At 35.9% G+C, this 25485-nt stretch overlaps 1 protein-coding gene across 3 annotated transcripts in view; it reads left to right on the top strand.

The window, feature by feature from the left end:
• The window catches only part of TBC1D19 (TBC1 domain family member 19), a 157976-nt gene that overhangs the window by 37794 nt on the left and 94697 nt on the right, over positions 1–25485 (top strand). For all 3 annotated transcript variants that reach the window (XR_001902400.3, XM_017958626.3, XM_003898560.4), the window contains exons 5-7: positions 10421–10495; positions 11984–12047; positions 13359–13405. Coding sequence is in view for 2 of the 3 variants with exons in the window: in XM_017958626.3 (XP_017814115.1) it covers positions 10421–10495; positions 11984–12047; positions 13359–13405 (186 nt within the window). In the remaining variant the exon portion in view is untranslated. The remainder of the gene's footprint in view (positions 1–10420; positions 10496–11983; positions 12048–13358; positions 13406–25485) is intronic.

Here is a 25485-nt window from a genome sequence, read left to right as displayed (position 1 = left end):
GTTATTACAATAGTTTAAGGATATTTACTGAATACCTACTCAGTAGAAGATTCTGTGCTGCAGAAATTCAGAAATAAGTTAGATACAGATTCTGCCTTCAAGTAATTGCAAGGTTTAGTAATTGAAATAAGACTTGGACACTAGATGTAATACAAAGTAAAAAGTGCTGTGTGACTAGCGGAAAGTAACTAGGAAGTTTCGTCCGCGCACTGGGAAGGAGTAATATACAAGTGGTTTCTTACCAGGTTCTTCTTTGCCCCTTTTAACAAAAATGAAGCTTTAAAAATCCAGTTAGTGTTTCTTTTCACTTTGTATTCAGTAAAACATGGGCAGAAAATATTTTGAATTGTACCCTGAAAAAATTCAATTCATTTTTTTTTTCGATTAAAGTTTTATGAATTACTTTAACTTCACTTAGCTCTTGATCGTGTCTTCAGAGTTGGGTTATAAATCAGCTTCCTGCAGTTTCTGGCAAGCTACTCTAGTACTTAATTTTCTGGGCTCATGAGGTTATGAAGCTTCTTATTCTGCATCAGCATTTCCAAGAATGTTTTCTGCCAAATACTAACCTTGAGATATGCTCCACAAAAAAGGGTTCCTTGGGCAAGTAAGTCTGCAAATTGAGGAACACTGCTTTCCTCTTGATGAATCACAATTTGTTTTACTATTTTTACTAGACTATGTTTTAGAAGAGTTTTGAGAAGTTAGCACAGAGAGTTCTCATAGATCTCATACCCAGTTTCCCTTATTATTAACATCTTAACATTAGTATGGTACATTTGTTATAATTAATGAGCCATATTGGTTGATACATTATTATGAACTAAAGTCCGTATTTTATTTAGACTTCCTTAGTTGCAACCTAATGTCCTTGTTCTGACTCAGGATCCCATCCAGGACACCACATTACATTTGGTTGTCATGTCTCCTTAGGCTCTTCTTGGCTATGACAGTTTCTCAGACTTTCCTTGTTTTTGATGACTTTGGCAGTTTTGAGAAGTACTGTTCAGGTATTTTGTAGAATATCCCTCTCTTGGAATTTATCTGATGTTGTCTCATAATTAGATTGGGATTGTGGGTTTTTTGGAGGAAGATCACAGATGTAAAATGCCATTTACATTTATCACATCATATCAGGGTACATACTATTAGCATGATTTATCGCTGTTGATGTTGACCTTGATCATCTGACTGAGGTAGTATTTGTGAGCCTTCTTCACTGTAATGTTACTCTTTTTCCCTCGTTCCATACTGTACTCTTTGGAAGTAAGTCGCTACATATAGCCCATACTTAAGGAGTGGAGAATTATGTTCCATTTCCTTAAGGAGGGGTATCTACCTAAATTATTTGGAATTCTTCTGCATGAAAGAGTTTTCTCTTCTTCCCCATTTATTTATGTACTCAATTATTTATTTATATCAGTATGGACTCATGGATATTCATTTTCTACTTTGAGTTTTAATATTTTCTAATTTTGTTTCTCACAATTGATTTTGGCATGTTAAAGGTTTGGAGAAGTTCTGCAGGAAAGAAACCTGTTTAATTTTATTTAATCCAGTGTTGTTCAAGCTTACGTGATCATGAAACCCTATTTCCATGGAAAATACCTTGGGAACTACTTTGCTATACCCTTCAGTGAAAGCCATATTTGAAGATATACAGTGTGATAAATATAAGTGCATGAGTTTTCTTGTGAAACAATACTAATAAGCATATAGATCTCTAATTATATCCTAGGTACCATTCTAGTGCTGTACATGTACTCACTCTTTTAATAATATTCACGATAACCCTATGAGGTGAGTTACTAATGTGTTCTTAGGTCTCACTTTACAACATGAGAAAGTGGTAGAGCTGAGATTTGAAACTGGACACCCTGGCTCCAGAATTCACATTACCTGATATTCAGTCTATCTAGCTCAGAAATGCTCAGGCAAACTCAAGATGTGCTATGTGGTTAAATTTATTCTGTTCTCTGTCAATCCAGTAACCTTGGCAAATATGATAATTTTGTTAATTTTGCATTACTTCAGTTCTCACCCCCTTCCTAATGGTCTTTCTGCCTTCTATACTGTCACTCCATTTCCTAAAATTTCCAATACCTTGAGGATAGAGCTCAAATTCTTTATTATGGCTTAACAAAGGTAGAAATTATCTTGACTTCTTTAGTTCCAGTCTCATCTCTTGCCTTCTCATACCGTTCTTCCCCAGCCTGCCATGCACATACTTTCTCTTTAATCATACTTGACCTCCTCCACTTGTTGCAATAGGAGAACTTTTGCTTATGCCACTGTGTCTACTTGAAACTGCCTCCTCTCATCCCATATATTTCTGGCTATAGTTGAAACTGTCTCCTCTCATCCCATATGTTTCTGGGTATACTTGAAACTGCCTCCTCTCATCCCATATATTTCTTGCTAGCTTCTGCACATCACTTATGTTATCAAGTGAGATGATAGATTGTTTAGGAAGGCTGTCTGACTCCCAGATCTCAGATACTCAGGTACTTTTCCTGTCTTGTCCATCCTCCACACGGCAGGCCCCCTATACTTCTCTACTATAATACTTGGGTTGTTTGTATCATCATTTAGATTCTTTAGTCTCTGTGAAGTAGGACCTGAGTCTCTCTTTTCACCACTGTATCTCTAACATCTGGCACAGTCCCCAGTCCATGGTAGATAATAGATATTTTTTAAAAATTATGAATGAATAGCATAAAGAAAAAATAGAGAATATTCCTAGAAAATATTCAGACCCTTTGACCTAGTAATTCCACTTCTAGAACCTTGTATAAAGGAAAGAATCAGAAACACAGAAACTTATGTTCATAATAATAGTAAAAAATGTAAAAGAATCGAAATGGATAACAATAGAGCTTGCTTAAATATGACATGCTGTTTCCAAAAGAAACAAGGCTATATAGGCATCAAAAATGTCATTTTTGAAGAATTGTAATGAATACAAAAAGGCATACATTATAATCTTATATGGAGAATGCAAAATATAAAACAATATAATTTCACTTTAATCCAAAATATATGTGTTTATATGTCTCAATTACACACATATATATGCATAGAAAAATGAAAGACAAAATATTAATATTGGTTGTTTTGTTTGATATATTATTTTTATAATCAGAGAAGAATTACTAAAATGTTTTTCTATTAGATATCTGGGTTATAATTATTTTAGTTTTATTTTTTGTCAGGGTGAAGAAAATAGTTTTCTGATTTTATAATTTCATAAGTTTTTTTACATGCTATTTGTTTAATATATGGTTTAAAAGACATTTTATTTACCTTCATTGTTATTAAAAAGTAGTAATGCTATACTAATTTTAAAAAATAGTATAATGTGAGTCTTCTATAAATTTTTTGCTTCTCATACTTAGAAATTGCTTTATTTATGAAATTCCTGAAATCCTTTGAGTCAATACCATAGATTCCAGTTATTAGGGAAATTTACTTGAAGGCAACAATAATTTCATTTAGAGAGGATACAGGTTTGGATAAAAGGTAAATATCTTCCTATCTGAACATTTTAAATGTAAAAAACCATTCACTTTCCTTTTGAATAACATGAACGCTTTGAATTTATTTTGTAAGTCTTTTGGATGGAAACCATCTATTTATTTATTTTGGGGTGCTAAATGTACATTGAAATTATTTAAATAATAGCACAGGCATAATCATGATTTTTTTTTTTTTTTTGGCATTTCTTCTAAGACTTAGGGACTAATCATCCACCTCCACGAATAGGACCTGAGAAAAATTGTTGTCTATAAAACTGGAGCTAGAGTGGACCTCAAGTTTATCCAGTCCAAACTCTGGCAAATGTTCACTTCTCACCTCCTTTTGCTCCAGGACTTCTGGAAAAAAGGAGCTCATAATTTCACTGAGTTAAGTTATATTTGAGGTAAATATTTCTAATTGTTGCACAGTGTCTTCTTCATATTACATAGTCGTCTGCTCCTTACTACATTTACTCACTGGTCCTCATTTTGTGCTTGGCACATAGACAGCATTCAGTATATTAATATATTAGTCAGTGAGTCAGTGAGTGAACAAGGGAATGAATGGATACCACTTAATTAAGATTAGAGTTCTTGAGGGAACCTAAAGGATGGCCAAGCTTGAAAGCAACCGCTTGCTTCTTCATCTTGGATTTCCCCTCATTGTCAGGAAATTCTGTTTCTGTTTCTGATAACTATGGAACTGATTCCTTTGACCATCCAGGGTTTCAATGGAAATGACTTCACTGACCATCTGACTGAAGTTCTTGCAAGAGATACTTTGGAAAAGACCTCTCCACCTTGACATAGTGTTATAGATATGGGACAGAGGATAGACGTGGCCAACAACTGGGGTCACTTTTCTTTCATTATTTGTAGGATTTTCAAGGAAGTAGTATGTTCAATTGACAATGTTCAAGTTTAGCCATATCTAGCTTTCCTGTTTCTTTGTTCATTCTTTCATGTTTTTTCTGTAGTTTATGACATATTGACTGATAGAGATCTTATGAACTTTTTGCAAACTATCTCTGTCCCATATTATTTGTATATCTCTCTTATCCTCCTGACTTCCACTACAAAAGTGATGTGTTTCTTAGTGACAGGAATGCTGTTTTATTCCTCTTTAGTGGCATGTATTTAATAGGTGGCTAATAAATATTTGCTAAATCAATGTATTTTCATCATTTAAAAACTCAGATAATATACCTCATTTCCCCCTGTTCTAGTTATAAAAAATCCCCACTTTTCTGAATTGGACATACTGTTTTTTTTCTTTCCTCAATGCTTAGTCATAGTATTTCTCTGTTCCGGGTCATTTCTAGGTTTCTGCTTTAATTGTATAGCTCAGAAAAAAATGGTAATCAAATAAGTTTTAATCAGCACTTCTTACATTCTTAATAGTCTTTCTCATTATGCTTTTATGTGTTATTTTTTAAGTTTCCTCATTTGTAAAATGATAGTAATGATACACATCTTATAGGTTAGTAAAATAACATGTGTAAACACATGTAAATCACATAGTTGTGTTTCATCAATTCTTTCCATTCAGAATACTGTCTTATAATGTCTAATTTGTTTTCTGTGTAACTGTTTCTCTTGACTTCTTTCTCTATATGTTACATCTAATGTTAAATTTAGAGTTGGTAAATTGAAATTCTTGGCACAAAGGGATATCTATTTGGACAACTGTGATTCATCGCTTTACACAAAATACCTGAATGAGCTGTTTTTGCCAAAATAATTATTTAAAGGATAAGTTAACAAATATTCAACATCTTGTCTAGATGTCATTCCAAAAGTTATCTTTCTGTTTTGAATGGTCTTCATGTTTGAATTTTTAGTGAGTTTTATGCTGTTTTAAAATTGTGTATTGCAGTCTTGAAAATTTGTATAGAATAGCTGACCCTTAAACAATGTGGCGTTTAGGGGTGCTGACCCTTCATGCAGTCAAAAATTCACATATAAGTTTTGACTCCCCCAAAACTTAACTACTAATAGCCTACTGTTGACCAGAAACCTCACTGATAATATTAAGTGGATTAACACATATTTTATATGTTATATATATTATATATTATATTCTTACAATAAAGAATGCTAGAGAAAGGAAAATGTTATGAAGAAAATCATAAGTAAGAAAAATTATTTATTAAGTGGGAGTGGATCATCATAAATATCTTCATCACAAATTATCATAAATCATCTTCACGCTGAGTAGGCTGAGGAGGAGGAGGAAGAGGAAGGGCTGGTCTTGCTGTCTTGCCTGGCAGAGGCAAAAGAGGTAGAGGAGGTGGAAGGGATACAGGAGGGGCAGGCACACTTGGTGTAATGTTACAGAAATACATTGGAACTCCCATTTGACATTTTTACTTTTTCATTTTTCTAAAAATATTTCTATATGGTTCCAGTCCTCTTTCACTGGTTTGCTTTAGTTTTAAGGGTCCGTGTTGCAAAATGGACCTTTCTATGATATGGACACTGAAGTCAAAAGCAGTCTTGAATAATCAGAACTCTTCTGCCAGATTATCTGATGTCAATTTGCTTTTTGGCACCGCTTCTTCTATGTGTTCTTCCTCATTTTCTGACAGTGGTCTGGAAGCACTCATCTCCATCAAGTTGTTTTTAATTAATTCCTCTAGTGTGGTGTCTATTAGCTGTTGAATTTCTCTAAAATCCGTATCTTGCAACCCTTCACTCCTAACCTTTTTTGGTCATATCTACAATCTCTTATTTCCTTGATTGACTCTCTTGTAAATCCTGTGAAGTCTTTACAACATCTGGAAACAGTTTTCTCCAGCAGGAATTTACTGCTTTGGGCTTGATGGCTTTCACAGCTTTTTCCATAACAACAATGGCGTCTTCAATGGTATGTGTCTTCCAGACTGTCATGATGATCTCTGTATTGGGTTTTTCTTCCATAGCATTGGCAAATCTTTTCCGTAGGGTGATGTATATAATGAGCCTTAAAGGTCCATATGACCCAGACCTAGAGGCTGAATTAGAGACATTGTGTTTGAGGGTAAGTAGACCAATTTGATATCTTCTGTGTTGAACTCATGGTGTTCTGCGAGGTGGAGGGCATTGTCCAGTATCAAAAGAGCTTTAAAAACAATCCTTTACTGATAAGGTACTTCCTGACATCAGGGACAAAGCATAAATTGAACCAATCCAAAAAAAGTGTTCTTGTTGTCCAGGCTTTCTTGTTGTAAAACCAAAAGCCTGGCAATTGGTGTTTATCTTTTCCCTTCAAGGCTCAGGGGTTATAGCAGCTTTACAGATAAGGGCAGTGCTGGTCCTAAACTTAATTGCATTTACACAAAATGGTAGAATTAGCCTATTTCTTCTTGCCTTAAATCCTGGTACTTGCTTCTCTTACTTACTAATAAAAGTCCTATGTGGCATTTTTCCCCCCCTAGAATAAGGCACTCTCTTCTGCATTAAAAACCTGTTCAGCCAGATATTCTTTTTCCTCAATGATTTTAATGGCATTTGGGAACTCATCTTCTGCCTGTTGGTCAGCAGAAGCTGCTTCTCTTGTTATCTTGATATTTTTAAGCCAAACTGATTTTGAAAATTATCAAACCATCCTTGGCTGGGATTAAATACTCCAGCTTTAGATCCTTTACCTTTCTTTTGCTTTATATTGTCATATAATGACTTCACTTTTTCTCAAATCATATTTGGAGTCTATAGGTATGCCTTTTAGTAACCCTGAACCCACATAAAAGTTGTATTTTCAATACTAGATAAAAGAGTATTTTGCAAAAAAAAAAAGCGAGGTTTTCACCACTGGTGGTGTAGCTACAGCAATGACTTCATGAGTTTCCTTTTCTTTTTTTACAATGGTCCTTATGCTGGATTCATTTCTCTTGAAGTGATGGGCAACTGCAGCTGCAGACTTCAATCTTCCATACATATCAAGCAATTCAACATTTTCTTGCAATGTCATGACTTTTCTTCTTGGGAGCATTTCTAGCATCGCTAGTGGCTTTTTGTATGGGTCCCATGCTATTATTCAGGGACAATATTGTGCTCAACACAATAAAAAAAGTGAGACAGCGAGAGATCACTTTTTACTGCAGTACACAATTTACAGGCCTGTGGAACTGCTCACATGGAGATGATTAGCATCACCCAGGGTTTCAAGCAGATACTCACAGCACTTGAATTCACTGCAATAGCAAGAGGAGGTAGCTACAAAATTGTTACAGTAATATAGTATGTCCTACAGTTAATTTTATGCAGTTGTGATTTAATACCGCATCTTTATGTTTGTTTATATTTCTCTCAACTTCAAATGGTACCATGTATAATCTGAAAGTACATATATGTTTTTAATAAATCTTAATTTTTTATAATAGTTTTGTGTATACTTTATGGTAGGAAATGATAAATAGACTAGTAGTATCTACATATATTTTATGCATTCAGAACAAACTCAACTTTTTCTTAAAATTTTCAGTATGTCTAGGCTATGTGGTTTGTCTGTGAGGTTTTTTGAAATTGTTGCTCATATTGGAAAAAAAGTAAATATAAGTAAACCCACACAGTTCAAGCCTGTGTTGTTCAAGGGTCATCTCTGTATATTATGAGCTACACATCGATTTCTATTGTATTTAATATCTTTAGTTTTGTTTTTATGTCTGAGAGTTAATGCCTTTTTATCAATTCTAGAGCTGTTTGCATGAGTGATTGAAAATGAGAACATTTGTAGCGATAATTTAATAGCTAGCAGTTTGGTTCCTTATGATAGGATAAATAAAAATCCAGGGATTGGATTTTTAATATGTATGCAAATTTTATTTTATTGCGATCATTTAATTAGAAGTATTTTTTAATAAGCTTTTTCTTACCTGTTTCCTCCACCATTGGGGGTGGGAGGCAGCAGGTAACAGAAGGCTCGTTAGAGGAAATGATACTTAATCTGACATCAGAAAGGTGAATGAGATTTATCTGAATAAGGTGGGTGTAAAGACATTGAATGTGGAAGGTAGGTTGTATCATTATAACAAATGTTTACTCATTAACAATGTACCCAAATAAGAGGTACCAAATAAGTTTTGGATCTAAGAGAATTATTTATAGTTAAGGAGAGAATTAAAATAGGCCAATAGAGTTAATTTGGGAGCTATTTCATGTAATGTATTGAGTATGCTTTTATTCTTGAAAATCTGTTTCTATAAATATAGTAAACTGAACTTTATACATTTCACAAAGCTCGATATTTATCCTTCAGATGATTTTTTTCTGTTCATTCACTGCTTGGGCCATTACATTAAAATTTTTTTACATACTTACAACATTACTTAGAGTAGAAATCTGTTTAATTATTAAGCATCTATTATGTGCTAGACACAGTGTGATTTGTACTATGATAGGTGAAGGACAGGGTGCTATGAGAGCCCATAAGCAAAGTCACCTAATGCTATCTTAGTTGGGTACCAGGTGAGAAGTCTTAATGGAGGAAGGGATATTTAAGCTGATACCTAAAAGGTGAATAAGATTTATTTAGACAAGAATAACAATGTTGGAGGTGGGAGTTGACCTTTCAGAGCAAATTTCAGATAAAGAGTAATGTATTTGAATGTGTGTGTTGAAGAAGCTATGAATAATGATAGCTGTAGTAAAAGCCATCACTTACTGAATGATAATTATCATATTATGCCACTGTTTGAGTCAGTTTACATGTATTAACATCTTTAATCTTTGTAACAACCATATAAGGGAACTATTATTATTATTCCACTTTCATTAATTGATTATTACTGTTCTTTATGAGTAATATACGGTTCTCTCCTTGTTTCCTTATTAGGTCTGAATTTTGGGACTTTGGTATTATTTTATTTTGATTTCAGTGACCCAGAAGTGGTCTGTAGGCACATTTAGTAAAAAGACAAAAAACATTATTATGACATTTTCGCTTGTCATTGAAAAGAATAGTATATTAAAATATGGTATTTATGGATGACCAAACCTAGGACTATTAAAACTTAATTTCCATTTTATAACAAATGGAAGGGATAATGAAGAAGGTAATCAATACTGTGAAAAGTAGTGAGACAAATCCAGATTGTGACACAGTCTAAAAGATAACTGGCCTGGACCTTTCAAAAAGAGTCAGTATCATAAAAAAGAAAAGAATAGAGAGATTCTGGATTAAACTGCTCTGAAAGAGCGAGACATAACAACCAATGAAATGTAATGCATGAATTTTGAATGGATCTCAGATTTTAAAAAACTCTACAAGATATATGGAGAAGGTTGGAAAATTTGAACATGTGTGGACAAAGTATGACATCATGAAATATTAATTTTCTTAGGTATGATAATGATATTGTGATATGTTGGAAAAGGTCCTTATTCTAAGAATGTGCATGCTGAAGTATTTAGGGGTGAAATTTCATTTTGGGGAAAATTACAATGTAATAAAAAATTTCTGTACATTTTTACCTTTTACTAGGTCATTAATGGGATTCCTAAGTATTAAACATTTATGAGATGCTTAAATTTAACTTATCTTTTTATCTGATAGAAAAATGTTAGAAAATATCAGATAAAAAGATAAGTTAAATTTAAGCATCTCATAAATGTTTTCTATATAACGTTTATTACCATATGACTTGTTGACATTTAAAAAAAAATCTATGCTTATTCCCATCCTCAACTAAAATGTCAGTTATTTGAGGACTGAGGCTTTCTGTTATTCACTGCTTAGTTCATAGCACAAAGGATAGTATCTGGAATATAGTAGGCAATAGTTAGTATTTGTTGAGTGAACTAATAAATAGGGATAACCAATCTCAACCAACCTTACCATTTCTATGTAATTCATAATATCTTTAATATTTTTTATTAGTTTTAGTATTGTTACTGGAAAAGATAATTGATTGTTTTTTATATTTCAGGGAAGTTGGGAAAAAAGAATTTTGAAGAGTTTAAATAGTATGTGCACTGAACTGAGTATCCCACTGGCACGAAAGGTACTTTTAAACATTTTTCTGTTTAAGTATTTCATTGTGAATCAAATACTAGAAAGTATCATGAAGTTATATAACTGTTAGGCACATTTATTTATTTATTTATTTAGAGACAGAGTCTTACTCTATCACCCAGGCTGGAGTGCAGTGGCGCGATCTCGGCTCACTGCATCCTCTGCCTCCTGGGTTCAAGCAATTCTCCTGCCTCAGCCTCCCAAGTAACTAGGACTACAGGCACGTGCCACCACGCCTGGCTAATTTTTTTGTATTTTTGGTAGAGAGGGGTTTCACCGTGTTAGTCAGGAGGGTCTCGATCTCCTGACCTCATGATCCGCCCACCTTGGCCTCCCAAAGTGCTGGGATTACAGATGTGAGCCACTGCGCCTGGCCTATTTATTTATTTTTACTAGTATATCAACTTGGTTTGAAACAAAAATCTGTAAAAGGCCAATTATGTGGGTACATTCTGTATAGATTTCTGTTTCGTGTGCTATAATAATTATTGTAACAAACCTGTGTCTTTGCAAATAAATAGAAATATGAATCTGTAGTATAGATGAGTTAGGATTTGGCTGTAAAGATTAGCAATATGCTTTAAATATTTTAATTACCTTTAGTCTCCTTACTTTTTGGCTAATTAGCACAATAGCCATATTTCTTGAATCACAGATAGAGTTCAGGCATACTGTGATCTTGTAACAGGCAATACGGTACCATCTTTCGGTATTAACATAGGAAACAAAAAGGATAATTGGTCTTCTCTCTGTAGAACTGGAATTCTATTTAGATCTAATATTCAACACTTACGTTACTCTGAGCATTGAGGAGAAAAGATGAGAAAGAAAAGAAAAAACACTTGAGGGATGTTTTGTATTCTTTGTAGCTGCTCACAAGTAGGAGAGAGTCAGTTTCCCTTTACTTCATTCTCCCTACCTGCTATTTATTCCCTGTTGTTGGACAGGATGTAGTGGGTATACTTTGAATAATATCCAAGGAAAAATTACTGAAGGCACCAGAAGGATGGTATTTAAAAAGGATACACTTATATTAAAAACTGTCTAAATATGTAGTATTGTATAATATACTGCCTTTCATATAGGAAGATGATGCTACTAACTCTTAGTCACACTCTCTTGGCCAGTCCCCCTTACGATGCTTTTCTGAGTCTGCTGGATGGGGGTAAGAGATATAGTATGTGGCTGAGGAGCAGTTTTTCTTTGTGAAATGTACTGGCCAGTACAGATCACTTACCTTCTTTTATTGGACTCATTAGCACCATGTTCTAACTAGGCCATTGAGACTAGATATAACACAATAGTTAAATAATAATTTAAATGCAGTTACCCCCCAAATTCAACATGTTTAATGAAATTATTTATCCTGTTATTGTAGTTTATGTAAGCTTTTAAATAAGTTATTGATTCTTATTTTTAGTTGTATTGCTAGACTTCAAAAAATGAAATGAAACCAGTTTTAAATTACCTTTTCCAGAGGCCAGTTGGAGAACAGAAAGAACTTCTTAATAAATGGAATGAAATGGGAACTGATGAACCAGGTATGTGAACAATTTTTTCTGAATGTAGTAGTGGAAAAAGATTGCCTTCTTAACTGTGGATGCAAAATAACATAATTAACAATTCTTTTGTGAAGATGTTAATTTTCCTTCTCATTAATTTTCTATCTTCTGGAAAACCAGAGTTAGACTGGCCTACTCAAACTCCCAGACACCACATGCAGCTAATAAATACAGACATCAGGAGCAGCTTTTTGCTTGTTTGTTTGTGTTTTTAGAGACAGGGTCTTGCTCTGTTACCTGTGCTGGAGTGCAGTAGCCTGATCACAGCTCCCTTTAACCTGAAACTCCTGGGCTCAGAGGGTCCTTTCATCTCAGCCTCCTGAGTAGCAAAGACGACAGGCACGCACCACCATGCCTGGCTAATTTTTTTATTTTTTTGTAGAGATGGGGTTTTGCTATGTTGCCCTGGCTCTCTCTGTTGAACTCCTGGCTTCAAGTAATCCTCCGATCCTCCCACCAGAGCCTCCCAAAGTGCTGGGATTACAGGTGTGAGCTACTGTGCCTGGCCTTATTTATCCTTTTTTAAAGCAGCATTTAAAAACATTTTTATAAAATAATAAATTATCCAGTGGATTTTTGAGATTGTCTTTTAATTAAAGTAAATATTGTGCAAGCTTAATTATATTGGGTTGTTAAAAATAGGATAAATAGTGAAAAATACATTTGAAGGCTTTAAAATGTTTTAAAGAATTTATTTTTGTTCATTTTAATATTTAAAATGTAGTCAATTTTGTAAATGTAAAATGAATAACAACTATACTTCATTTACTATGATAGATGCCTGTAATTGTATAGACAGACATGTACATAACCCCTCCTCCCCCTCCTTTACCACTGCTAAAATACATGTAGGGGACTAGGTAAGAGATAAATACCATAATAGAGTTATTATGTCTAGTTATTTGAGTTCAAAAGGGGGAATAGTTTAATACAACTAGAGGAATTCACTAAGAATGCATTGTTTGTATTTTAAGTACATTGAAAATTCTCATATAGAACCTTTATGTTACATTGACCTTGTTTGGCCAATTAAGTTGTAAATAATTACGATCTGTGAATAGGATGCTCTTAATTTGTTCCAGAATATGTCATCTAGGATGGGAAGGGCAGAAATTGTCTTTTCATTTTAGTGTTCTCTGTACTTAATGCATGTATGACAAATAATTGATTCTCAAGAAATGTTTGAATTAATCTATCTGTATGATAACATATGAAAGAATGATTACATTTATTTAATAAGACTTCATATATTATTAGCTGAAATTTTGTTTATAATCTATCTTATTCTAGATTTAAGCCTTTTCAGACCTGTTTATGCACCTAAGGATTTTCTTGAGGTAGGTTCTATTGGATAAATACACATATATTAATGAACGAATCATGTGAATAAATGATGATGTAAAAATATATCAAGGCAGAGGGATTAGGATGTAAAAAGCCCCAGAGTCATTGAAACAGTGGAATGACATGATCAGATCTGTGTTTGAAAATTACTGTTAGAAAATATATTGGAATATGGAAAGATTAGCATGGGGTAAATCAGTTAGGATAATTTTGATTAAAAATTAGTGACTGTAGGAAGTGGGTTCCAAGATGACCGAATATGAACAGCTCCAGTCTGCAGCTCCCAGTGTGATCAACACAGAAGATGGGTAATTTCTGCATTTCCAACTGAGGTACCTGGTTCATCTCACTGGGACTGGTTGGCAAGTGGGTGCAGCCCATGGAGGGTGAGCCAAAGCTGGGGGGGCATCACCTTACCTGGGAAGCACAAGGAGTTGGGGGATTTCCTTTTCTGAGCCAAGGGAAAAAAGGATTTCCTTTTCTGAGCCATGACAGACTATACCGGGAAAATCGGGATACTGCCAACTAAACACTGTGCTTTTCCAACAGTCTTAGCAAACGGCACACCAGGAGATCATATCCTGTGCTTGGCTCAGCAGGTCCCACGCCCATGGACCCTTGCTCACTACTAGTCTGAGATCGAACTATGAAGTGGCAAGCCTGGCTAGGGGAGGGGCATCTGCCATTGCTGAGGCTTGAGTAGGTAAACAAAGTGGCAGGTGACGTGAATTGGGTGGAGCCCACCACAGCTCAATGAGGACTGCCTGCCTCTGTAGACTCCACCTGTCGGGGCAGGACATAGCTGAATGAAAGGCAGCAGAAACTTCTGCAGACTTAAACGTCCCTGTGTGACAGCTCTGAAGAGAGCAGTGATTCTCCCAGCACAGTGTTTGAGCTCTGAGAACAGACAGACTGCCTCCTCAAGTGGGTCCCTGACCCCTGTGTAGCCTAACTTGGAGACACCTCCCAGTAGGGGCTGACTGACACCTCATACAGCCTGGTACCCCTCTGAGACAAAGCTTCTAGGGGAAGGATCAGGCAGCAATATTTGCTGTTTTGCAATATTTGCTGTTCTACAGCCTCTGCTGGTGAAACCCAGGCAAACAGGGTCTGGAGTGGACCTCCAGCAAACTCCAACAAACCTGCAGCTGAGGGACCTGACTGTTAGAAGGAAAATTAACAAACAGAAAAGAATAGCATCAACATCAACAAAAAGGACATCCACACCAAAACCCCATCTGTAGGTCACCATCATCAGAGACCAAAGGTAGATAAAACCACAAACATGGGGAGAAACCAGAGCAGAAAGGCTGAAAATTCTAAAAACCAGAGTGCCCCTTCTCCTCCAAAGGATCACAGCTCCTTGCCAGCAATGGAACAAAGCAGGATGGAGAATGACTTTGACAAGTTGACAGAAGTAGGCTTCAGAAAGTCGATAATAACAAACTTCTCTGAGCTAAAGGAGGATGTCCGAACCCATCACAAGGAAGCTTAAAACCTTGAAAAAAGATTAGACAAATGGCTAACTAGAATGAACAGTGTAGAGAAGACCTTAAATGACCTCATGGAGCTGAAAAACATGGCACGAGAACTACGTGATGCATGCACAAGCTTCAGTAGCCTATCTGGTCAAGTGGAAGAAAGGGTATCAGTGATTGAAGATCAAATGAATGAAATGAAGCGAGAAGTTTAGAGAAAAAAGAGTAAAAAGAAATGAGCAAAGCCTCCAAGTAATATGGGACTACATGAAAAGACCAAATCTACATTTGATTGGTGTACCTGAAAGTGACAGGGAGAATGGAACCAAGCTGGAAAACACTCTTCAGGACATTATCCAGGAGAACGTACCTCACTAGCAAGGCAGGCCAATATTCAAATTCAGGAAATACAGAGAACACGACAAAGATACTCCTCGAGAGGAGCAACCCCAAGACATGTAATTGTCAATTAACAAAGGTTGAAATGAAAGAAAAAATGCTAAAGGCAGCCAGAGAGAAAGGTCAGGTTACCCACAAAGGGAAACCCATCAGACTAACAGTGGATCTCTCAGCAGAAACCCTACAAGCCAGAAGAGAGTGGGGACCAATATTCAACATTCTTAATGAAAATAATTTTCACCCAGAATTTCATGTCCAGCCAAACTAAGCTTCATAAGTGAAGGAGAAATAAAATCCTTTACAGAAAGCAAATGCTGAGAGATTTTGTCACCACCAGGCCTGCCTTACAAGAGCTCCTGAAGGAAGCACTAAATATGGAAAGGAACAACCGGTACCAGCCACTGCAAAAACATGCAAAATTGTAAAGACCATTGATGCTAGGAAGAAACTGCATCAACTAACAGGCAAAATAACCAGCTAACATCATAATGACAGGATCAAATTCACACATAACAATATTAACTTTAAATGTAAATGGGCTAAATGCACCAATTAAAAGACATGGACTGGTAAATTAGATAAAGAGTCAAGACCCATCAATGTGCTGTACTTCAGGAGACCCATCTCATGTGCAGAGATGCACATAGGCTCAAAATAAAGGAATGGAGGAAGATCTACCAAGCAAATGAAAAGCAAAAAAAAAAAAAAAAAAAAAAAGCAGGGGTTGCAATCCTAGTCTCTGATAAAACAGACTTTAAACAAACAAAGATCAAATGAGACAAGGCTATTACATAATGGTAAAGGGTTTAATTCAACAAGAAGAGCTAAGTATCCTAAATATATATGCACCCAATAAAGGAGCACCCAGATTCAAAAAGCAAGTCCTGAGAGACCTAAAAAGAGACTTAGACTCCCACACAATAATAATGGGAGACTTTACTATCCCACTGTCAATATTAGACAGATCAACGAGACAGAAGGTTAACAAGGATATCTAGGACTTGAACTCAGCTCTGCACCAAGCAGACCTAATAGACATCTACAGAACCCCCCACCCCAAATCAACAGAATACATTCTTCTCAGCACCACATGGCACTTATTTCAAAATTGACCACATAGTTGGAGTAAAGCACTCCTCAGCAAATATAAAAGAACAGGAATCACAACAAACTGTCTCTTAGACCACAGTGCAATTAAATTAGAACTCAGGATTAAGAAACTCACTCAAAACCACACAACTACATGGAAACTGAACAACTTGCTTCTGAATGACTACTGGGTAAATAACGAAATGAAGGCAGAAATAAAGATGTTCTTTGAAACCAATAAGAACAAAGACACAATGTACCAGAATCTCTGGGACACATTTGAAGCAGTGTGTAGAGGGAAATTTATAGCACTAAATGCCCACAAGAGAAAGCAGGAAAGATCTAAAATCGACATCCTAACATCACAATTAAAGAACTAGAGAAGCAAGAGCAAACAAATTCAAAAGCTAGCAGAAGGCAAGAAATAACTAAGATCAGAGCAGAACTGAAGGAGATAGAGACACAAAAAACACTTCAAAAAATCAGTGAATCCAGGAGCTGATTTTTCGAAAAGATCAACAAAATTGATAGACCACTAGCAAGACTAATAAAGAAGAAAAGAGAGAAGAATCAAATAGATGCAATAAAAAGAGATAAAGGGGATATCACCACCGTTCCCACAGAAATACAAACTACCATCAGAGAATACTGTAAACACTTCTACACAAACTAGAAAATCTAGAAGAAATGGATAAATTCCTGGACACATACACCCTCTCAAGACTAAACCAGGAAGAAGTTGAATCGCTGAATAGACCAATAAGAGGCTCTGAAGTTGAGGCAATAATTAATAGCCTACCAACCAATGAAAAGTCCAGGACCAGACGGATTCACAGCCAAATTCTACCAGAGGTACAAAGAGGAGCTGGTACCATTCCTTCTGAAACTATTCCAGTCAATAGAAAAAGAAGGAATCCTCCCTAACTCATTTTATGAGGCCAGCATCATCCTGATACCAAAGCCTGGCAGAGACACAACAAAAAAAAGAGAATTTTAGACCAATATCCCTGATGAACATTGTTGTGAAAATCCTCAATAAAATACTGGCAAAGCAAATCCAGCAGCACATCAAAAAGCTTATCCACCAAGATCAAGTTGGTTTCATCCCTGGAATGCAAGACTGGTTCAACATATGCAAATCAATACACGTAATCCATCACATAAACAGAACCAAAGACAAAACCACATGATTATCTCAATAGATGCAGAAAAGGCCTTCAACAAAATTCAACAGCCCTTCATGCTAAAAACTCTCAGTAAACTAGGTATTGATGGAAGATATCTCAAAATAATAAGAGCTATTTATGACAAACCCACAGTCAGTATCATACTGAATGGGCAAAAACTGGAAACACTCCATTTGAAAACTGGCACAAGAGAGGGATGCCCTCTCTTATCGCTCTTATTCAACATAGTGTTGGAATTTCTGGCCTGGGCAATCAGGCAAGAGAAAGAAATAAAGGATATTCAATTAGGAAAAGAGGAAGTCAAACTGTCCCTGTTGCAGATGACCTGATTGTATATTTAGAAAACCCCATTGTCTCAGCCCAAAATCTCCTTAAGCTGATAAACAACTTCAGCAAAGTCTCAGGATACAAAATCAATGTGCAAAAATCACAAGCATTCCTATACACCAATAACAGACAGACAGCGAAATTATGAGTGAACTCCCATTTACAATTACTACAAAGAGAAAAAAATACCTAGGAATCCAACTTACTAGGGATGTGAAGGACCTCTTCAAGGAGAACTACAAACCACTGCTCAATGAAATAAAAGAGGACACAAACAAATGGAAGAACATTCCATACTCATGGATAGGAAGAATCAATATCGTGAAAATCGCCATACTCTCCAAGATAATTTATAGATTCAGTGTCATCCCCATCAAGCTACTAATGACTTTCTTCACAGAATTGGAAAAAACGACTTTAAAGTTCATATGGAACTAAAAAAGAGCCCGCATTGCCAAGACAATCCTAAGGAAAAAGAACAAAGCTGGAGGCATCATGCTTCCTAACTTCAAACTATACTACAAGACTGCAGTAACCAAAACAGCATGGTATTGGTACCAAAACAGAGATATAGACCAATGGAACAGAACAGAGGCCTCAGAAATAACACCACACATCTACAACCATCTGATCTTTGACAAGCCTGACAAAAACAAGAAATGGGGAAAGGATTCCCTATTTAATAAATGGTGCTGGGAAAACTGGCTGGCCCTATGTAGAAAGCTGAAACTGGATCCCTTCCTTACATCTTCTACAAAAATTAATTCAAGATGGATTAGATCTAAATGTTAGACCTAAAACCATAAAAACCGTAGAAGAAAACCTGGGTAATACCATTCAGGACATAGGCATGGGCAAGGACTTCATGTCTAAAACACCAAAAGCAATGGCAAAAAAAAGCCAAAATTGACATATGGGATCTAATTAAACTAAAGAGCTTCTGCACAGCAAAAGAAACTACCATCAGAGTGAACAGACAACCTACAGAATGGGAGAAAATTTTTGCAATCTACCCATGTGACAAAGGGCTAATATCCAGAATCTACAAATAACTTGAAGACATTTACAAGAAAAAAACAACCCCATCAAAAAGTAGGCAAAGGATATGAACAGACACTTCTCAAAAGAAGACATTTATACAACCAACAGACACATGAAAAAATGCTCATCATCACTCACCATCAGAGAAATGCAGATCAAAACCACAATGAGATACCATCTCACACCAGTTAGAGTGGCTATCATTAAAAAGTCAGGAAACAACAGGTGCTGGAGAGGATGTGGAGAAATAGGAACACTTTTACACTGTTGGTGGGAGTATAAACTAAACCATTGTGGAAGACAGTGTGGCGATTCCTCAAGGATCTAGAACTAGAAATACAATTTGCCCCAGTGATCCCATTACTGGGTATATATCCAAAGGATTGTAAATCATGCCACTATAAAGACACATGCACACATATGTTTATTGTGGCACTATTCACAATAGCAAAGACTTGGAACCAACCCAAATGTCCATCAATGATAGACTGGATTAAGAAAATGTGGCACATATACACCATGGAATACTATGCAGCCATAGAAAAGGATGAGATCTTGTCCTTTGCAGGGACGTGGATGAAGCTGGAAACCATCATTCTGAGCAAACTATCACAAGAACAGAAAACCAAACACCGCATGTTCTCACTCATAGGTGGGAACTGAACAATGAGAACACTTGGACACAGGGTGTGGATCATCACACACTGGGGCCTGTCATGGGGTGGGGGGATGGGGGAGGCGTAGCATTAGGGAAAATACCTAATGTGAATGACGCGTTAATGGGTGCAGCAAACCAACACAGCACATGTATACATATGTAACAAATCTGCACGTTGTGCACATGTACCCTAGAACTTAAAGTATAATTAAAAAAAAAAAAAACAATAAAAGTAAAATAATGAAAAAAAAAAGTAGTGACTGTACATCACATAGCCTGCTGCCTGGCACATATACATACTCAGGAAATCTTTTTCTTTTTTATTCCCTTCCCTGTTCTAGTAGTCCAGAAGATATCATGAGTGTCTGAATTAAGAGAACAACACTGGAAATGGAAAGAATTTGACAGATTTGAAGGAAATTTTAAGGATGATTTGGGAGCTGATCAGATATGGGGTCTATGAGAAAAAGAAAATATAACGATCACCTTCAAGTATCTAGGTTGTGTAATTGGCTAGAAGTTACTTGAGGTGAGATAGAGGATACAGGAGGCGGAACAGGGCTGTTAGTGAACGTGATAAGCTTAGTTAAGTTTCAGAGGCATATCAAATATTCAAGTGGAACCCTTCAGTAGATGCTTGGAACTCATTATTTTAATTCACACATGTTTGATTTCACTCTTTCTCTTGGACTTTACATGTAATCCTATTAGGTTTACTGTTGAAATATATGTAGAATACATCCAGTTTTTGTCACCACCACTGCTACATCCAAGCTTCCCAACTGGTCTTCCTACTTCTACCTTTGCCCACCTAGAATCTTTTCTTAGCACAGCTTCTGGAGGAAGGCCTTTAAATGCAATTCAGAATAAGCCACTCTTCTGCTATCCAGTGGCTTCCCATCTCATTCTACTTATTAAATAAAAGCCAAAGTAATGACAGTGACCTAAAATACCCCTTTTGATTTGATATCCCATTACCTGTCTGAGTTCATCTCCGGTTACTGTCCTGATTGGTCTTACTCCAGCTACTTTAGCCTCCTTGCTTACCCCTGGCTTCCTCCCAGCTGAGTGTCTTTGCTCTTTGTTTTATCTGCTGGCAAAGATTTTTCCCTAAATGTCTACCTGCATGCTCCCTCACTACTCATGTCTTTGCTTAAATATCACCTTCTCATTAGAGGTTTCACTAGCTCTTCTGCTTGAACTCCTTATACCCTTTCCAGCTTTGTTTTTCTCCACAGCATCTATCATGAGGTATATAACATACTATTGATTTATTTTACTTACTGCTTGCCTTTTTCCATTACAAAGGAAGCTCCACAGGGGCAAGATCTTTTCATTCTGCTTTGTTCCCTGCTTCAACAGTCACACAGGGTCAAATAATTGACAACACTCACAAGGCTTCTCAGGGTACACCCACATGTGGCTTTCTTTCAGCAAGAGAAAGAATGAACCTGCAAACACAAAGAGATCCACACTTCCAACCGAGCTCTCAGGGCCCTTTCTCAGTTACACAGGATGTGTTTAGATTTTCATTTATAAGCCGTCAGGATACATGTGAGATACCTTGGTCTAGAGAGCCAGGACAGAAGTTTTTTGAGGGGTTGTTTCTGCAACTGGTTATATCAGATGCAATTTGCCAATCTACATTTTCAGTAAACTATGTAAATAAACACATGTGAAATGCCTCTAGGTTAGTTTTGGTCATTAAATAGCATATTACAACTGACTAGTTAGTACATGTCACTGCATCTTGGCCAAGGGTCACTACCAGACTTCCAGGTATTCCTGGAGAGTAGCATAGCACTACCACAAGTCAGCTGTAAGTTAATCCTGTCCTTGACTGCACTGTCCCCAAGTAGAACAGTGCTTAACACAATCTGCTCAATAAATATTTACTGAATGAATGAATAAATGAATCAATGAATGAATGTTTCGCATTTTTTCTCTTTATGTTTGCTATTTATTTTTATCTCTTTACATCTGCTAAAGTAAAACTTGGTTAGAAATTATTTTAGAACTTTTGGAATTGTAAACAGTTTACTTTTAATGTTAGACAGTTTAGTAAAAAACTGCCTTTATGATGATGGCTTTATTTCTCTTAGTCTACTAAAAGTTTCTCCCAAACTCTTCCCTTTTCTAGCACTTAAAAGCTGAAACTTTATGTAATTTTTATATGGTTATTCTTAACTATATTTTCTCCTTAATAGCTCATAACATTCTGTTTCTTTGAGGACAGTTCCTTAATTGATCCTTTTATTACTCATGCTGAGATCTCTTTGAAATTCACAAGTATTTCAAGTAATTATTTCCTTAATTACAGTTTCTACATGTCTAATATTTTTATTTTTCTGTTATTCATGTATTTACAGTATCTTCTCCTTTTTCTGTCTTTTATGTTTGTCAGTTTCCCTTGTAGTATGATTCCTTATTTATGTAATTAGGCTAAAATTGTGCTGTTAGGTAATTAGGCTAAAATTGTAGATTCTTTGTTACTTTTTTTTTATTTTTAAAAAAAAATACTACTGATATTTTTAGTTTCAATACAGTGTTTGCAATTTTAGGAAACTTTTTTGGTATTATAGCATATATTTTATCAGCTGTTAGCTATCAGTTCATTAATGTCTTCCTCAAAGATGATAACGTTTCTGTCATCATAATCTCCTCCACTAGATTCTTAATGGTTTTTTTTCTCTCTCAAGAGTTTTACTTAAGAACATTTTTAAAAATTATTATGATTGTTTCTTGAAAAATGCATGTTGTTAGAAAAATAAGAAAGCATATGTAACTATACGTAAGAATAAAATTTGAAATAAAATAACATACAATGTTATTACATAGCAATAACTACTATACTTTTAAAATAATATTGTGAACATTTTTCATGTCATTACCCATATTAATTGAGGCATATTATACTGTATTTTATTGTATGAATTAAACATACTTTATTTAAATAATTCCTTCTGATAGGTTATTTGTTTCATATTTTTCCAGTGTAAGCAGTACTTCACTAACATTATTTCTGTACAATCCTAGCAAACATATTTATTTTCCTTAGAATCATATTCTATATTTATACTTATAGAAGTAAGATTCCTACTTTAAATGGTATGTCAATATCTAAGTTGGCTTTTATCTGCTTTTTTTTTTTTTTTTTTTGAGATGGAGTCTTGCTCTGTCATCCAGGCTGGAGTGCAGTGGCACGATCTTGGCTCACTGCAACCTTCCCCTCCCGGGTTCAAGCAATTCTGCTGCCTCAGCCTCCCGAGTAGCTGGGACTACAGGTGCACACTGCTACGCCCAGCTAATTTTTTGTATTTTAGTAGAGATGGGGTCTCACCATTGTTGCCCAGGCTGGTTGCAAACTCCTGAGCTCAGACAATCTGCCCGCCTTGGCCTCCCACAGTGCTGGGATTACAGGCATGAGCCACTGCACCCGGCCACTTATTTTGGGAAATTCTATAAATGACCTTTTTTTAAGCTCTGCTTTTCAATTTTTTTTCCTTGTGAGTTTGGTTTAGAGGAGATGCCCTGCAATCTTTGTTACTATTATTATTTATTTATTTTTATTTTACTTTAAGTTCTGGAGTACATGTGTAGAATGTGCAGTTTTGTTACATAGGTATACATGTGCCATGGTGGTTTGCTGCACTCATCAACCCATCACCTGCATTAGGTATTTGTCGTAATGCTCTCCCTCCCCTTGCCTCTGACCCCCTGACAGGCCCTGGTGTGTGATGTTTTCCTCGCTGCGTTCATGTGTTCTCATTGTTCAACTCTCACTTATGAGTGAGAACATGCAGTATTTGGTTTTCTGTTCTTGTGATAGTTTGCTGAGAATAATAGTTTCCAGCTTCATCCATGTCCCTGCAAAGGATGTGAACTCATCCTTTTTTATGGCTATGTAGTATTCCATGGCGTATGTGTGCCACGTTTTCTTCATCCAGTCTATCATTGATGAACATTTGGGTTGGTTCCAAGTCTTTGCTATTGTGAATAGTGCCTCAGTAAACATACATGTGCATGTGTCTTTATAGTAGAATGATTTATAATCCTTTGGATATATACCCAGTAACGGAATGGCTGGGTCAAAGGGTATTTCTAGTTCTAGATCCTTGAGGAATCGCCACAATGTCTTCCACAATGGTTGAACTAGTTTACACTCCCACCAACAGTGTAAAAGCGTTCTGTTTCTCCACGTCCTCTCCAGCGTCTGTTGTTTCCTGACTTTTTAATGATCACCATTCTAACTGCTATGAGATGGTATCTCATTGTGGTTTTGATTTGTATTTCTCTAATGACCAGTGATCATGAGCATTTTTTCATATGTTTGTTGGCTGCGTAAATGTCTTCTTTTGAGAAGTGTCTGTTCATATCCTTTGCCCACTTTTTGATGGGGTTATTTGTTTTTTTCTTGTAAACATGTTTAAGTTCTTTGTAGATTCTGGATATTAGCCCTATGTCAGATGCATAGATTGCAAAATTTTTCTCCCATTCTGTAGGTTGTCTGTTCACTCTGACGATAGTTTCTTTTGCTGTACAAAAGCTCTTTAGTTTAATTAGGTCCCATTTGTCAATTTTGGCTTTTTTTTGCCATTGCTTTTTTTGCTTTTGGTGTTTTAGACATAAAGTCTTTGCCCATGCCTGTGTCCTGAATGGTATTGCCCAGGTTTTCTTCTAGGATTCTTATAGTTTTAGGTCTAACATTTAAGTCTTTAATCCATCTTGAGTTTATTTTTGTATAAGGTGTAAGGAAGAGGTCCGGTTTAAGTTTTGTGCATATGGCTAGCCAGTTTTCCCAGCACCATTTATTAAATAGGGAATCTTTTCCCCATTGCTTGTTTGTATCAAGTTTGTCAAAGATCAGATGGTTGTAGATATGTGGTGTTTTTTTCTGTGGCCTCTGTTCTTTTCCATTGGTCTATATATCTGTTTTGGTACCAGTACCATGCTGTTTTGGTTACTGTAGCCTTGTAGTATAGTTTGAAGTTAGAAAGCATGATGCCTCCAGCTTTGTTCTTTTTCCTTAGAATTGTCTTGAGTATGCGGGCTCTTTTTTGGTTCCATATGAAGTTTAAAGTAGTTTTTTTCCGTTTCCATGAAGAAAGTCAGTGGTAGCTATGGGGATAGCATTGAATCTATAAATTACTTTGGGCAGTATGGCCGTTTTCGTGATACTGATTCTTTCTATCCATGAGCATGAATGTTTTCCCATTTGTTGTGTCCTCTTATTTCCTTGAGCAGTGGTTTGTAGTTCTCCTTAAAGAGGTCCTGCACATCCCTAGTAAGTTGGATTCCTAGGTATTTTATTCTCTTAGTAGCAATTGTGAATGGGAGTTCAATGATTTGGCTCTCTGTCTGTTACTGGTGTATAGGAATGCTTGTGATTTTTGCACATTGATTTTGTATCCTGAGACTTTGCTGAAGTTGTTTATCAGCTTAAGGAGATTTTGGGCTGAGACAGTGGGGTTTTCTAAATATACAATCATGTCATCTGCAAACAGACAATTTGACTTCCACTCTTCCTATTTGAATACCCTTCATTTCTTTCTCTTGCCTGATTGCCCTAGCCAGAACTTCCAATATTATGTTGAATAGGAGTGGTGAGAGAGATGCCCTGCAATCTTACTTCATCATCTTTCTACAAATATTGTCAATATCTTTTTTTAAATGTGTTAGAATTGGTTCTAAAATTTTTCCTGATAAATATTACAATCAAGCAAGATTTCTTTCTTATCACCTTCTCTGGTAAAGTGTTATAATCAAGCAATTTTTATTTTTTCTAACCACCAAAAAGTTTTTATTTTTAACTAAATTCTTAACTTCGTAGAGTTTTGTATTGTAGATCATTTATTGGAATATTAAAACTATCCTAATTAAAGTATATTTATGGC

This window comes from Papio anubis, chromosome 3 (assembly GCF_008728515.1).
Source record: "Papio anubis isolate 15944 chromosome 3, Panubis1.0, whole genome shotgun sequence".
Taxonomy (NCBI): domain Eukaryota; kingdom Metazoa; phylum Chordata; class Mammalia; order Primates; family Cercopithecidae; genus Papio; species Papio anubis.
The sequence above is the reverse complement of the archived record's forward strand: the minus strand, read 5'-3'. Positions and strand labels throughout refer to the sequence as shown.